The 12,079-nt window shown below is 42.6% G+C and overlaps 1 protein-coding gene across 1 annotated transcript in view; it reads right to left on the reverse strand.

Moving 5' to 3' along the window:
* cmip (c-Maf inducing protein) overlaps positions 1–8,752 on the reverse strand; it is a 47,340-nt gene extending 38,588 nt beyond the window's left edge. The window contains exon 1 of the mRNA XM_079162672.1: positions 7,888–8,752. Coding sequence (XP_079018798.1) covers positions 7,888–8,220 — 333 coding nt within the window. The 5' untranslated portion in view covers positions 8,221–8,752. The remainder of the gene's footprint in view (positions 1–7,887) is intronic.
* Between the last annotated feature and the right edge of the window lie 3,327 nt (positions 8,753–12,079).

Here is a 12,079-nt window from a genome sequence, read left to right on the forward strand (position 1 = left end):
ATAAGGTGAAACAGCTGTGCATAAATGACCAAATCATGCAAACTAGTGGGCATAGTGCAACCACGTATCATAGCACTCAGCTGTAGAAGGGTGGTGTGTGTGTGTGTGTGTGTGTGAGACTGCCCTGGCTGAATATGGCTTTTTTTAAACAAGGTTAAAAACAACCAGACTAAAACAGTCACAAATAGAGAATAACCGCTGCAGTCTTCATTCCTCTTCAGGGGTCTTCTCCCTCCAGTCTCTTGTTTGGTTTCTCTGTTTTCCTTCATGTTATCCATCACATCGCGCGCGCGCGCACACACACACACACACACACACACACACACACACACACACACACACACACACACACACACACACACACACACACACACACACACACACACACACACACACACACACACACACACACACACACACACACACACACACACACACAACGAGGGGAGCCATTCCAATTCCAATCTATTGTAAATATCATAAATCAATATGGCGGGGAGAGCGCCATCGTTCCCGACTATGACTCAAATCTTTGCCAAATGGCTGCATTGTTCAAACAAAACTGGGAGGATCCAGTATTTGAATATGAACATGTACTGAAGCGGCGTGTGTGTGTGTGTGTGTGTGTGTTTGTGTGACCTCATAGGCTGTAGTCACTGCACGTCATTTCTCTTCCTTTATTCTGCATTAAAACAACACTTTTGCTGACAGCTGACATTAGGATGGTTGGTTCCTGGTTGTGTGAGGTGTTATTCTACCACACTTGATTTTATAGAAGTGAGAGCTATGACAGCTGGGCTGTGGCGCTACACAGATTCTAGCATTCGTTAGCACCGAGTGAGACGATGTCAACTGAAAAATAAACACATTCTGACTCCTAAAAATGAAAAGTTAAACTCATGAGCAATAAACGCACTGTTGGTCAATTCAATAGACTGAGGGCAGCAGAAACAAAACCAAAGACCAAAGGCTCTGATTAGTTCTATTTAGTTTGTGTCGATGATCACAGAGGTGTGTTACCGGAGTCTGGGGCTCTAAGGAGAGCATATCAATTGTATGTTTTGTACGTTATTAAATTAAAATAATTGTCCAAGTCTCAGTTGATTTCATTTTTTTTATATAACCCCTTTGTTTGTTGTTTTTTTGTGTATATTTTTATGGGGAAATTTGTGTATTTACGTGAAGATTGAAAAGTTACTCGCTTGTCCTCGTCTTACTTTAAGTCATTTCTTGGGTTGGATATGTGTTCTGCACTTGTTTTGTACTCTCATTTTTTCACAAATAAAAAAAAAATACATTTTCACTGAGCATCCCACTGAAAAAGGAGTGAAAATGAGCGTGTCCACCTCGATGTCATATTTCCATCACTGATGATAAAAAACTGTCCTCAGAATGGATGCTGATTGTAGTCTTTGCCACTGAGGACAGATGTTAGTGGCTGTGAGTATGAAAGTGGTGCAACATACACAACAGTTTCTAGCTTTGCAGCATGATCAGTGGGCTAAGTATGATCATCACGTTCTCTGATCTACAATCAGTTTAAACCTCATTCACAAAGTGGCGTGGACGATGACTTTCCCGTGGGAATTTAAAAAAGGTGCGTTTGGTCGTTCTCATACGTTGATCCCTCCTCATGGTTCAGCACACATGTGAACCGTGGATTAGTAACAGTTTAACTTAACCATTATAACACCAATTATAACGTTATCGTGACGCGTTCACATGTAATCTTGTTGATTGAAGGAGATGTCAGCGACATAAAAAGATATTAAAGATGAATTATGAGAGGTTTACACTACCTCTATAAAGATTAAAATACATCAATAAAACTACTAATGACAAGATTTGTTTTTATTTCCTAATCATTTCAATTGTGTGTTTTTATGAAAAACAGTAAAAAAGGATAACATGTAGAATATTTGATGGTTTACTGACTTCAGAGTGGTTTAAATTATTTATTGGATCCTTGTAGAGCAGCTGCTGTAATCAAACAACAATATGGATCATCAATGATCATCAATGATCAGCAGCAAAACAAACAGGATCAGGGATCTCTGAGAGTTCTATTTGATCCCTTTTTTCTTTGTGCTGATCTGATCGGTGACTCTGAACCGTGACTCTGATCGGTCATGACTCTGAACCGTGACTCTGAACCGTGACTCTGAACCGTGACTCTGAACCGTGACTCTGAACCTATCTGAACTGTGAGTTTTATGATCAGTTGCACCACTATTTGCAAGGTTAAAACTTTCTCACCTCCCACACTTCATGCCACACATACAACTTCAAAGGCAAGACCAGTACGCTTATCAAATACATAACTAAGAAATTTCTCATTTTCAGATCATTCTACTGCCAAATGAAATGTACGGTATTTGACTATACTTTGCAAATTAAACACCACAAAGATCTTTGGTGAAAGCAAAAGTGACGCAGAGGATCACACCGACCCGCTCTAGAAAGAGTGCCACTGTTAAAATAGACTTCTTACATAATCATTAGACAGTGCAGACGTGACCAGAAGACACTCGATCCTCCCTCATTGATTTCTAAACGGGCTCCCGTCTCTCGCCTCGCTACCTAGAACGAGTCCCTCACGCTCGCAGCACCACCAGATTCCTTTCATCTCGGGCCTTTTGTGAGCGAGTCGCAGCACAGGAAGTGCTTGCTTGCACTCGCGCCCTTCTTACGCAAATGTGATGCAAGTTAGGTTTGACTACAGTCGGGTCTGTCAGAGGAGAGAGGAGAGATGTTGAGTCCTTCTTAAACCACATTTAATACTGACACAGTGTCATTTTCTACTCGTGTTGGAAAAATGGCCGTTGCTTGAAGAGAAACGGGATTTGTGAGCTTTTTGTTACTGAAACAAATGAAACCCTCTCGGTGGACCACGCTCACTTTCACAGAGCTCCTCTTTCACAATGGTCTGAATTGTTCTCCGTGCGTGGGGATGTTGTTGGAGACGCAGAGTCAACGCTCTTTGCCTCCTTCTTGGAAGCAAAATTGGTCAGCATTGTCCATCGGCCCACATAACCGCTCTGCTGGAAAAAACAGAGCACAACGTCGGCACTCAGGAAATGCACATTCATGCTTCGCCTTGTGAACAAAAACCTTCTTCCTCATATTTCAGCCTTCACAGAGCGGAGACCGTGGTTCACTAGAGGACAGCTTATGATAGATGACACCATTTTGAGTTCATACTCCCTACTATGTAAACCACATATGTAGAGCTTAAGGCATTCAAATGGTGACATAAAAGCAACAGGGTGCATTGTTAGCTTACAGAGCAGCAACATTTCCGTTTATGAGAGCCAGTCACAGCCGTCAGTGACTGACAGCAAAGGACCAAACAGTAGAATAGACAATAGTAGACAAACAGCTAGCTTCTCCTTAACCACAGTTCAGATTTGAACAAACTAATGTCTCATTTGCATATCTAAACTTAACATTTCAGAAAACTTGTAATAGAAAATACTCCTCTTAATGTGAGTAATGAAGTGGTGAAGTTTCATGGTGATAACTATGAGGTTTTGACCCTCTTCACCTGTAGTCTTCTAAATGTGTTTAATTTAACAGTATTTGGGGATTTATGCAGTGACACAAAGATATATCAAAATTCCCTCTGTAAAAACTTTGACTAATGTTTCAACAAAATGAAACAAGAATTTTGAACCTTATCGAATTTTAGATTTATGTTCTTCAAATGTATGACAGTTAGCACATACTTAAAATGATCATTCCTAATTTGCATATTCAATGATCAATGTTCAGAAAACCTTTTCAACAAAAAATGAAAATGAAAAAAGTTTCATGATAGAATACATTAGTTCTAACCTAACTATCTTTCTCCCATAGACATCACAGTATTAGTACTATAGTACTACAGTACTACAGTACTACAGTACTACAGTACTATAGTGCTACAGTACTATACTGAACTTGAGGTGTGTCTACTACTCCATCTTGTATGTAAATGGTGGGAGATGAATACTGAGAAAGACCTCTCAATATAATATAATACAGAACAACAACACCACTAATAACTACAACTTGAATAATGAATACTCTACTAGAGTACTGAACAGTACTGAACACAGACCGGATGGCACAGCTGTTGTGTTGGACTGCATTAGAACCTAAAGGTGTACCAAACTAAGTGCTCACTGAATATATTGAGCTACTAGTTCTCTCTCGCAGCCATTGCAGGTCTGTTTTGGAGTAAATAGATGAAGTGGATATTTAGTGTCAACAACAGAAAGTCCTGAGGAAAATACCCCGTCCATCGACAAGAGACCAGGAATGTGGCAATGCAACAACACCAGCAACGAGAAACATCATAGGCCAAAAGCACAAGACACCTTCCATGAATGTAGGAAGGGCCCGAGTGCCTGTGTCCTGCTCCCACAGACATGATCTCCTGCTGTTGACTGGCCAAAGTTCACTACAGACTCACTGATATGTGGTGGAGCTCACGACACACCACTTTGAGCTGCAGTTGGTGATTATAATGAAAACAACTTTTTTACATTTGCTCAAACTGTCACTATATCCTGACAGTAGTACATGAGACAGAGGATGAGAAACATTAGAGGCCGACCTCAAGCAGCTCCCCCACCGCACACGACAACAACGATCCGTACATCCTGCACGACCGCTACTGCACACGTGCAAACTAGTACTACACACCTGTGGATCAATGCTCTTGTGCACCTTATTTCATCCCTGATAAGGCCGGAGGAGAGCTAATTCATGTTAGCCGTTTGCAGCCGGTGGGCAGCACAGTCCTACTTGGCTAAAGAAAGGGGCTAACAGCCAAAGATGGGCAGTATTTCTATTACTTGTATTTGAAATACGTATTTCAATTACTTTTGAGTATTTTGTAATTTGTATTTGATAGGACCGATTAAAAATCAAATGTAATTTGTAACAAAATACTTTAGAGTGGAGTAATTTTGTATTTAAAATACTCAAAATACTTTCTCCAAGAATCAAAAAACAGTTCACGAGTTCAGTCTTCAGATCTTCAAGTTCAACGGATTGTCTGTCAAGTTAAATATTGTATCTGAGTGTGACAGATGTCAACTAGCTTGATGTATAACTTATGCTGGGTCTGGCTACATAGCCTATTGTTTATACATGGTGATGGTTATAATATCAAGCTAGCGATCGATGCTAACATGCTAATGACGCTAGCATGCTGTCTAGGCTAGTGCATAGCCAGTGTTTAGCAAGTTAGCTTATCAGTCGAGTAGCTAGCTGTAGGAAGAGGGAGATTGGGAGCTTGTATGTCATATGTGATGAATATTTTCTTGTTGATACAAAACAAAGTATATGGGCTGTTAAGTCCCATTAATAAAAATATATATATACATAATCAAGTTGTTGTCTTTTAATAGCTTTGCTTAGTTACACTGACATTCTGTGACTGTTCTTCCTTTTTGTGGGGTTCACCAGAGATGGGCAAAAATACATCAAAATGTATTTTGATACAAAATACAAAATACCCCCAAATAAATGTATTACAACAAAATATTAAATACTAAATACTGGTGCCAGAAAATGTAACAAAATACAATACATGTATTTTGTATTTAAAATATAGGAAATCATTTTTTCTGGATTTTCTGTTTTCTCACAATTTGGTATAGCAGAGCATTCAGGTTTGGGCTATAATGTACACAAAGCTCTGGTGAACCCCACAAAAAGGAAGAACAGTCACAGAATGTCATTTATTTATATATATATATATATATATATTTCCCAAAAGGCCCCGTATATCTTGTCAGATTTCTCGATTAAAATACTTTACTATAATATTCAATAGCTGCCCTAATCAAATGTGAAACTATGTGACAAAGTGAAATGGGTTTCTGAAAAGGTTGAACTTACTGAGAACGATCACCTGAATCTGCAGCTCCTCGAGGCCTAAAGGAGCTTTATGGCAGTTCATTGTTTAGCTGCTCACCATGTCGCTGCTGTAGAAACCCAGAGCACACCAAACTGCTCCGCAGCAGACAGACTCCGTCAGAGAGCAGCTGGTGACCGTAGTGGAGCATTTAGCAGCTGAAGAGACACACATTTCTCCCAGGAGTGGGTGGAGACCCAACCCAGAGCTAAAAGAGAGTGCTATTGGACTCTTGACACACTCCAAATGCTCCATCAACTTGTTAATAAGCAACGGTTTGTTATGTTGACATTATCCTGTTTGATTTATCGGCTAATATAGTTCTTACTTTGTTCATAAAGCCTGAAGATATCACCAGTCATTTAACACGTATAGAAACAAAGAACACATTATTTGACCCCCTCCTGTCGCAGTCATCTATGTTTTTTTTATGTGGAACCATTTCTTCTTCATTTCAGTGACATTAGACCCTCAGGTGACTCAGCATTAACAGCATTCGTTATTCGTCTCCTTCGCCCCTTAATTCTGCTGCTGACGCTGCTAAACATGACTTTCTGGATCTCTGAAAGCAGGACATGAATAAAGGACATGTAGCCTTATATGGTATTATCAGGGTGTTATTCATGCTAATTTACAATCCTCGTGAACACACACTAGTCAGAGAAATGAAGGACGAGATTTAATGACAATATTCTTTGAGGTCCAGTGATTCATAATCAAGAATCATGGATTTATATCATGTTACACACCAACAAGCACATGTAATCGACAAGTAATCAGTGGGAAATTAAAAATCCATTTGGATGTTAAGAAAAGCATTATCGAATGCATTTCCCCACAAGAGGCCCATATGATTCTAAACAATGAATTCAGCTGAATCATTGAGATCTCCAGCGGACCAGCAGGTACACCAGGTACACCAGGTACACCAGGTTTACCCTCCACTGCATCCACAAGTCTTCCCTGCTATAACAACAGTCTCCAACACATTGCACGCTGCAGTGAGCCGTTCTGCACACTCCTCCCAGAAATAGCTCGGACACGGTGTGTTGATGAAACACTGGGCCTGGCTTTGTGGAAATGTCAGCGGTGTTGATAAAAACAGAGGAGGAAATAAAGAGTTACTAACAATTACAAGTGATTTAATCAGCACAGACTATGGGTCCTGGACGCTCCGTATATGTAGAGAAAATAACATGGTTATGTAGAATACATCCTGAAAATATAAACACAAACATTGTGCACTTCCTGATGTGATGTGTATGTGGACGCAAGATTCACACATGGACCCAAACTGTTGCCCTAGCAACAGCACAGCAATGTGCAGCTCATCTATTTCTGGTTGTGAGGCTGTTTGGATGTCTGTGCATCGACCACTGCTTTAAAACATCCATGCACTATCATCTTTAGGATGGAATACAGACTCACAGAGGAAGCTCCTCCCGGGTTCCCACCACCTCACTCTGAGGACACACACACACACACACACACACACACACACACACACACACACACACACACCTAGCGGCCCTCAGACCCCCTGCTGTGGGATTCTGTTTCCAGGGACTGATAAGAGACGATCTTTTTTCGTTCAATAACTCAGATGAAGAGTTCCAAACGACGACCATAAGAGACACGTGACACAGACACACACACATCCAAAGGACCAAGTGCGTCCACCTGCACCTCCGGGAGCCGGTGCACATGGACGTGATGGAGGGGGGGATGGAGACGTGATTATCAGCAGACCACAACGGGCCACAAACAGTGACAAAGTGCCTTCTTGTAAACTGCGTCAACAGCCTGCGCGTCATCTCGGTCTGCTGCGTCCAGACAAGAAAAGACAAACAGCGAAGCTGCCTGTGGAATGTGAAACGCTGCATATTACATGGTGTGTCTGACACACACACACAGACACAGACACAGACACAGACACACAGACACAGACACACACACACACAGGAGGCTGGAAGGCGACTCACGGTGGCCGAGGTCAGGCTGCTGTCCGTGAGCGTGAGGTGGTGCGGCTCCCACCTCCGCAGGAACTTGGAGGTGAGGATCTTGCTGAGGAAGGTGCGGGGGTGCTTGACCACGCACACCTGGATGTCCCCCTCGTGCAGCAGCTTGTAGCGCATGCCGCCGCTGCTGCAGTGGTGCAGGGTCCTCTTGCACGGCCCCGCGCTCAGCTTGGTGTTGTTGTTCCCCTCCGACATCTCCCCCAGCAGAGGCTTGTTCTCCTCGCACTGATAGAACTGGTTGTTGTGCAGGTCGTTGGCCCCGCCGCCTCCGCCGCCGCCGCCGCTGTTGAAATCCATCGCTCGGTAATCCAGCAGTTTTATTGTTTTCCAAATGAAACTCTCGGGGACGCGTTCGAACCGACACGAGGACCCTACATGTATAGAAGGAAACAGAAGCGGATGAGGTCGTTGGGATCGAGCTGGGGGGGGGGGGGCTCCCTGCCTACCAGCCGCTACAACACGACCTGACTCACTGAGGACGGGGCCGAGCCTGGCGTAGAAACACCACGATCAGTGTTTCACCAACGCGTATCCAAGCTTGTTATGGTACACAGCTAGTAATCCACCATTTTCCTCCGCGTACAATGCCCCATAAACTGTCTCCGCGGTGCGCGTCTCTCCACCTCCCCCCCCAGCAGCAGCAGCGAGCTATTCAGTATGCTGGGACCATGGCCTTATCCGTTCCGTCCGTCCCCAGTGCCAAACCGAATAATCCACAGCGAGGAACGCGACGGGAAGAAGCAGAACGCGGACGGAGTATCCGATGGCGGCAGCGCTAGGCTCCTCCGCGGGGACTTGTGTTCATTACAGACTTCCTTTTTTTATTCAGTCCTCTCCCCCCTCTCTCTCGGTGTAACAAGGAGCCAGCACTCTCCGGCAGCGCCGCGCCGATTGGTCCCCGCTCGTTCATGTGATACCGGACTGACGTCAATGGGGAGGCGAGCGGATGAGCCGTGTGTCTTTTTTGCGCTTGACTGTCTGCCGAGGGCGCACGCTCAAACCCCGCCCCTGCCCCCCCCCCCGCGTTTACAAAAGACGGACTTCAAGTAAATCCGCCTCTATTGAGTTTCTCTGGAAATGATGCAGCCTGTCGAGGTCACGTCGTTTTACGGGGAAGCATCGCAGAGGAAGTGATTTAAAACATACTAACATGCTATTTCTCTCCACTGTGTGCATAGTTCCGCTGCTTGTCTGTATGTAACGGAGGAACAACTTTATTTTCCCGAGAATGTCGTCACATGTTCGTAATACTGCAATTATAGAAATATTATAATGCTTTTGCTTCTGAACCCGGGTTATTATAGCAAAGTCAACTCAATTAAAGCGATGTCCTTTAAGGAAAATATTGTCTGGTTGATAAACTAATACAAATGAATACTTGTAAATTCATTTTCCTTTCACTGTAATGTATCACCACCCACGGTTCCACGGACACTGAACGGTCCTGACCCTCAGATCTTCACATCGGACATTAAAGTGGTGCTGAGATGAGATCACACATTGACAAAAACTAACTGAGACTAAACCTAAACACTCGAATTAAAGAAAACTAACGTGAAATCAAAACGATGTGAACCTTAGTCTGAACTCTTGACCTTTCCTCTATTTGTGTGCTCCTCATGCTCACATTGTGAATAATGATATATACATATATATATATAATAATATGTGTGTAATGAATAGCACCGCATAGACGCCGTTAGCCGGCTCACTATAGTCTCCATGAGAAACTAAATTCCACCAGATCAAGTTTGGACTCAGGTAGTTCCGGTACAGAGTGATAAGCACACCTCGCCACACCTCTGCAGAGATTTATTGTCTTCGTCATTCAGCAGGGCGGATGAGGAACAATAAAAGGCCCTGAAGCCATGCCTTCCGCTCAAAGAACCATCCCAACGCTCCGTCACTTCTAAGTCAGTCAATGCTCACCGTTCCATCCACTCAGAAACATAAGCAGGCCAGACAGAGTTCAGTCCTCTTGCTTTACTATCATGGCCGTGCCCACAAGAAAGACAAAAAGAAAAAGCTGTGTTCAGGCAAACAACAATGTCATTTGATTGAGGACATGAAATATACAGAACCCATTTTTTTAACCAAGTTTTACATGCAGATGTAAAGCTATGGGAACAACAGGGCAACGTGATGCATTTAAAACTAGGAGGAAGTAGAAAAGAACAGTGTGACCCAGCAGGTCATCAGTGTTGTGTCCAGATGCTTCAAGCTGAAGCAGGTGGCAGTTCAGAAGCGTAGCTTATTGATGAAATATCCAAGAGCATTTTATAGTAACCTGAAGGAAACGTGTGCTGTGTTTATAGTGTTGGTGTCAAATAATTACCAGAAGCTATTTAACAGATCAGGAACTAAAAGGTTCTGCTCAATGTGAAGAAATCTTCTGACAAAACGTTACGTCCCTTACAGGTGACCATCTCCAACCCTCACTCAAGCCCCCTCCCCAGTGGACAAAACCCACCAACACCCACTAACATCTGGCGGTTGTCTTTAGTGGGACTCAGCAGCTCCTATCGGCGCTGATGGAAACTAGACACTCATTCCAGTGCAACATAATGTGTTGCATTAAAAGGAATATGATACATGAAATGAACAGGGATTCATTCGTATTATGTATTGATGTACTAAACATATAATTGCTCTGCTCTCCAGTAGACAACAGTCATTTTACCTCACAAGACACACTTCATTCAAACTCAACACACAAAACAAGCCCTTCATTCACAGAGTTAGAGGAAGCTCGTTAAAGCTGCAGACTCCATTGACAAAAACACTGTTATTGCTGAGCGTCGTAAAACACACTTCATTCTCCAACCAAACGGAAGAGAACTGCGATGCTCTCCCTGAGGCTTTTGTCCCCCGTTCAAGGTTTGGGGGAGTTTTTCCTGTTCCGATGGGACGGTCCAAGCACAGAGGACGTCGTAAGATGTACACATTGTAAAGCTCTCAAATCTGTGATTTGTGATATTGGGCTTTACAAATAAAATGTAATTTAATGGAAAATTAAAGTCATTCAAACTCGACAGAAACAAAACAAAACTCATCAAACCATCGTTGTAGTCTTTACACTGATCCAACAGTCACCTTCTCTGGTCAGTTTGAAGGAGAGGCTGAATAGCTAACCAACTAAAAAAAACACGTTCACTGTTCAGTAAATCTGTTTTCTGGCATGTTGTGCCGTGCAATGGAAAAGGAGTTCATCGCCTGTTTTTTTTAATTTGTAAGCAGGTTTTACTGGTGTTTACAAAACCAGCATATACTTTTTCCATCAAAATAGTGTGTTATGCAGGTAATAGAGGTGAGAATCTCGTTAATTCAGAGGAAAAACGAGCAGAATCTCATAATTCGGAGATACATTTTTCTCATAGTGAATGCATTAGGCTCTGATTAGACAGAGCGCATTTTAGCACCTTGAACATTCATCTGAGAGCAGAAAAGCACCGACGACATCAACATGTTCTCGTTGTGACACGTGGAGCGGCCGTTTGACTTCACCAACCAGAAACATCAGGAGGCAAATGAGTGTTTTCATTCATTTAAGCTACGAGACTAGACTACTACTAACTATTAGGTAGCGCACAGTTCAAGGTTTGTGCTAAGCTAACGTTAGCACTCATTCAGTGGTTGCCGAGCAACAATTAAAAAAAAGGTCATTGCAAACGGTAAAAAACGCTGATCAAGCTAAAAAAGGCAGTGCAGGGAGGAAACATGTATGAAGGGCTTTATAAATGCAGTCTATTTACCGTCTATGACCAAGGAACCACACGGTAATAACCACACGGTAATAACCACACGGTAATAACCCTTAAAGTTGTTACACATGTTTCATTTGATTGTGATTTTTCACAGCAGACATTTTTACGATGGCTCTCTTCTATTTAAGTGTCCATGAAGAAGCAAGAAAGCATGAGCAATAGCAGGAAACCTGAAACTGAAGCAGCTAAATGGAATTCAGCCATCATTCCTTTTATCGTTCACTGTGTTTTTCCTCCTGTGACAGGTCAAGTGTCTTCTGTTAAAAAGGCCGATTCCAGCTTCCTCTACTACTAAATATTATAATGAATAATGATAGCTCGACTCCGATCTCATTCCTAAAATGTGTATACAGCAGTCTATATATTTATACAAACATGAGTGACTTTACAGT

Source organism: Pholis gunnellus (assembly GCF_910591455.1).
Source record: "Pholis gunnellus genome assembly, chromosome: 7".
In the NCBI taxonomy this organism is placed as follows: domain Eukaryota; kingdom Metazoa; phylum Chordata; class Actinopteri; order Perciformes; family Pholidae; genus Pholis; species Pholis gunnellus.